This window comes from Vespa velutina, chromosome 5 (genome assembly GCF_912470025.1).
Source record: "Vespa velutina chromosome 5, iVesVel2.1, whole genome shotgun sequence".
NCBI lineage: Eukaryota > Metazoa > Arthropoda > Insecta > Hymenoptera > Vespidae > Vespa > Vespa velutina.
Window position 1 is genome coordinate 5,600,777 of NC_062192.1, and position 5,000 is coordinate 5,605,776.

The window sequence follows — 5,000 nt, forward strand, 5'->3', positions numbered from 1 at the left end:
CAATGAATTCTCTTCGAAATAATTGTTATTCGTAAGAATAGTTAAAATGAAAGGAAAGTAAAATCGATTCTAATATTCGTCGCGAAAATTTTTGTCACCTTTTTCAAGGTTTTTTTTCTTTCTTTTGTTTTTTGTTTTTTTCTTTTTTGTTTTTTTTTTGTTTTTTTTTTTTCCTTTTTTTTTCTTTTTTTTTCTTTTTTTTTCCTTTTTCGAACTCTACTGAATCAATCGATGTGTTCGAACCGATGCCGAAGTTGTCAAGAGAGAGAAAAAAAAATCGATTAGAACAAATATTCCATGCATTCGTAAATATAATGTCTATTATATACATCGTATATACCACGGCTACCGGTTCGTAGCTTTTTTTTTTTTTTTTTTTTGTTGTCCTTTTGTTCGGTAATAAAAAAGAAAACAAATTTTTTTTCGATCGTCTACCGATGTAAATGAGTTACATTTTTATCACACAATCGCAGTTCTCTCTTACCGCTCAACAACCTCCGCGCGGTTAATTAATTATCGATTTTTGTACGGATCACTTTATTTATAGTTTATCGAATCTTTCTCTTTCCTTCTGTCTCTCTCTCTCTCTCTCTCTCTCTCTCTCTCTCTCTCTCTCTCTTTCTCCTATGAGCCTGTCTAATTTCGTACTATATATTCTTTATTGCAATAAAGTCGAACTCATTACTGCGCGGAGGTACGATCGTATATCGGTTTGAGCAATTACTGACAGTTTACTCAGTTATCGTAATTGTGTCTGTCTTTTCAACACGGTCAGGATGACCGGCATATCTTTATTTATTTTGTTTTTTTCTTTTTTCTTTTTCTTTCTTTCTTTCTTTCTTTCTTTTTTTTTTCATATTTTTTTTCATATTTTTTTTTTTTTTTTTTTCCCTATAGAATCATTATCTCGCTTACTGCGTGTAATTAGTATCCGTTTCCGTTACGAGAAAAGAAATGAAAAAAAGAAAAGAGGAAAAATCTTCTATGTACGATGGTCGGTTTATAATTTAAATATTTAACGCAATCTCTTCGAATAATAGAAAAATCAAATGTTTTCTCAAATGTATGAATCAATTTTTAAAAGTGTATCAGTCGATAAATAAAATCGTGCATGGTATAAATTTATTTAATTGTATCCTCAATAAAATCCCATTTCTCCTTGTTAATCAATAAAACTTCAAGCGCAGTCTTATTTTTTAATAATAAATCCAAATAAGATGACTAAGTTAAGATATTTTTTCGACGATTTTTTTCGTTGTTCACTGGATAGAAAAAAAAAAAGAAAAAAAAAAAAAAAGAAGGAAAAGAAAAAAAAAAAAAAAAATAAATATTATTTCAAACAACAAACGTCTAAATTCTTTAAATCGAAATATCTATTCTATCTTAGAGTCATTTAATATTTAATATTTAATATTTAATATTTAATAACTGATAATTTCAATGTACGGAGGAAGGAAGAAGTAACAACGCTAACGGTTGAAAGAGAAGAAAAGAGAAAAAATAAAACAAGATGGAGGGCGAACGGGCAAGCGGACAGGCGTTCGACTGGCAGCATGGTGGAGCGGGGTAGAGGAGGGTGCGTAAGTACGAGAGAGAGAGAGAGAGAGAGAGAGAGAGAGAGAGAGAGAGATTGTGAACAGCGCTTAAAGCGCGCCTCACTCTTCGTCGCGCGGTTCCCCGCCAACGATGGCGTATTTTACAAAGTCCGTGGGGTGCTTCCGGTAAGCCCCGTAGCCAGCGGCACTTTCTCGGCTCCTTCGCGGCGCTATCGGTCGCACGCCAGGGGCGAACACAGTGGCGGCTTCGGAGGCGATAAGGTCCACAGTCCATCCCCACCCCTTAAGCGCGCCGTTACACCTCGATCTGTGCCTCTCTTTTCATGGTAAGAGAAAGAGAAAGAGAGAAAAAGATATATATATATATATATATATATATATATATATAGAGAGAGAGAGAGAGAGAGAGAGAGAGAGAACAAGAAAGAGGGAGAGAAAGAGTGAGACAGAGAGGGGATAGCACGAACCGGAGGAAACAACGACAGCGACGATGCCGGGGCAACATCGAAACAAGGGCGGAGGAGAAGTTGGAGGGGGAAGACATCACGGCGGACAAGGCCGCCATATTGAATCACTTCGGTTAATTTTTGCGTAGGGGAAGCAACGAACGAGTGAACGAGCTCTACATAACTAGAAAGAGATTAAGATAGTTAGAAAGAAGAATAATATAGAATAAGGATGTAGTACGAGAGAGAGGAAGGAAGGGTTTTCGTTTGGTAATCTTTAAAAACGTAAACGGAAGTGCGTAAAAAAAAGAAAATATCGCTCAGTGGATTCTTTCTCGTGTTTACGGATCCCGTGCTGTGAAACGATAAAGGACGATTTTCGTGCCTCCTATCTCGTTTTCTTTCACTATCCTTTTCTCTCTTTTCTCTCTTTCTCTCTCTCCCTTTTTCCCTCTCCCCTTTCTCTCTCTCTCTCTCTCTCTCTCTCTATCTATCTATCTATCTATCTCTTTCTATCCTTTTCCATTCGTGGTTGGAAGAAACGCGCGTAAGAGAGCGCGTAAAGCGAGCGAACGAGCAGCAACAGCAACAGCAGCGGCGACGACGACGACGACAACGACGACGACGACGGCGGCGGCGTGGCGCTGCTTTGGCTGCCGTCCTCCGTTCATCCGTCCGTCTGTCCGTCGACCAGTTTGTCCATCAGCCTGTCGGTCTGTCGATCCTCTCTCTTTCTCACTTCTGGCAGTTAGGCGCGCCGCGCGGCGCGACGCGATGAACGACCTAGCGATGCGCGAGCACGCACGGAAGAGATTCACGCGCGGAAATTCTATGTGCACGACGTTCACGACGAGAACGACGACGACGACGACGACGAAGACGACGATGATGATGACAACGATGAAAACGATGATCGCTGGACGATGAAGTGTGTTTTGTGTATTATATTTTATATATAGTATATATTATTATATATATATATATACCATATATATATATATATCTATATCTATATATCTATCTTGACTAAGAGACGAAAACGATCGTATATAGCAAGCGAGCGCGCTTGTACGTGTGTGTATGTGTATATGTATGTGTATATTTCTCTCCGCTTAGTGTGCCGCCGCTTTTGTAGAGAAGATTGTACGTGCATGTTTAGTTACGTACATGTGTTCGTGCAACGTGTAAGGAAGATACTGTATATGAACGATCCTGAATCATTGTGTCCGTTTTATTATTGCCGTCTCGTTGTATCTTAAAAACAAACGAATATCACGATTACTGTGTGATACGGTGATTTAAAATTTCTTTTAAGAAGAGGAAAAATTAGAAAATAATTGTGACTGGAAGGAACATCGACCTATCGACCGATCGACCGACCGACCAACCAACCGACCAACCGACCGACCGCCAGCAGCCAGGTCCCTTTGCGTTAATTGTTCGTCGTCTACCTGTTCCCTTACGTCCTTTCTGTAAATCGATTTACAAGATACTCCTTTCTTTCTCTCTCTCTCTCTCTCTCTTTCTCTGTGTGTGTGTGTGTGTGTGTGTATGTACGTACGTGTATAAGGGATTATAGAGAGCAAGGACAAGACTCTGGTCGAGAAGAAATTTTCAGGTATATATATTATTATTGATATTATTACATTTTTCGTTTCCCTATGCTATAATCACTCCACTGTGTTTCTGTCTCATTGTATTGTTTGGGAATGAATAGGGACTGAGCAGAATTTCAGGTAAAATTTTATAACTCAGGTAAATCTCTTATACCTCAGATAGATTTAATTGATAGATTTAATTTTCATACTTTTATATTTTTATTATTACTTTTACCAATATTTCTGCTATTACTTACTACCACAACTATTAATAATATCAGTAGTATTAGTACTATTACTATGAGTACTATTAATAGTACTAGTACTATTAGTATTAGTACTATTACTATTAATGCTAGTATTATCAGGAAAGCTGGAAAAAAGTGGTCCTGGCAAGGAACGCTCGTTATGTATACACACACGGGACGGCCGAGATGGCGAGCAGCGTTACTCTCGAAAATGGAGTAGATTCGACGATTGTTTTAAGTTGACCAACCGCGCAAGGCCGATCTCGTGGTCAAGAGTCACGCGTTATACGATTTCCTCTCTCTCTCTCTCTCTCTCTCTCTCTCTCTCTCTCTCTCTCTCTCTCTCTCTCTCTCTCTCTCTCTCTCCCTATCTCTATCTCAATATACCCTATCGTCATCCCCTCTTTGTTTTTCTTTATCTATAAGAAATTTTTCTTTTCTTTTTGGTAAAGAAAAGAAATATCGAAAAGTTCGATAGAATTTCATCCTTCGTGCGGTTTAGGGTCGTCCTTGAATGCTCGCACTCTTTGGAAGTTTCTTTCCCCTTCCCTCGTTATTCTCTCACGCAGTCTACGGTCGATGTACGATCGTAAAATGTCCGCGATACTCCGCATCGATATCACCGGACAAACTCGCCAATTCTCCTTACATATATATATATACATATATATATACATACATATATATATATATATATATATATATACACATATATATATCTTTCGATCTTCGACGTCCCCTTTTCTACCTTAACGTTGCATGCTTTCGAAACTTTCGCTTTCGAAATCGATGCCAATTGGAAGATTTTTTTTTTCTCTCTAGGTTAGGTGGAAAAACAAAGTAAGATCGGTTCATTAACCGCGTTACTCTGTTCGAAAATTTCGAAAATGTACAAAATCGGATTTTTTTTTTTCCTTTTTTATTTTTTTTTTTTTTGTAACGTAAAGTCGTCATTCGAAGTGGTTAACTTCGTTTCGTGAGAAATTATTACAAAATCGAAAAAATATATATCACCCATCAGTCCACTGATATGGCAGAGAAAGAGAGAGAGAGAGAGAGAGAGAGATGTGTCGTCGTCTCGAGCGAATTGGGAAGCGTGTTACGGTTTTGGACAAAGGTCACGTGACGTCTATAAGCCGAGAGAAGCGGGAG

General features: G+C 38.3%; 2 protein-coding genes across 8 annotated transcripts in view; both read left to right on the forward strand.

The window, feature by feature from the left end:
* The window catches only part of LOC124949157 (F-box only protein 33), a 16,105-nt gene extending 14,576 nt beyond the window's left edge, over nt 1-1,529 (forward strand). The window contains exon 8 of the mRNA XM_047493816.1: nt 1,455-1,529. The gene's annotated coding sequence lies outside the window, so the exon portion shown is untranslated. The remainder of the gene's footprint in view (nt 1-1,454) is intronic.
* Nucleotides 1,530-1,991: 462 nt separating this feature from the next.
* The window catches only part of LOC124949154 (transcriptional repressor p66-beta-like), an 11,327-nt gene continuing 8,318 nt past the window's right edge, over nt 1,992-5,000 (forward strand). For 3 of the 7 annotated variants that reach the window (XM_047493801.1, XM_047493807.1, XM_047493810.1), the window contains exon 1: nt 2,951-3,620. Coding sequence is in view for 2 of the 7 variants with exons in the window: in XM_047493803.1 (XP_047349759.1) it covers nt 2,926-2,930 (5 nt within the window). In the remaining 5 variants the exon portion in view is untranslated. The other 4 variants (XM_047493799.1, XM_047493803.1, XM_047493805.1 and 1 more) reach the window with 4 other exon arrangements.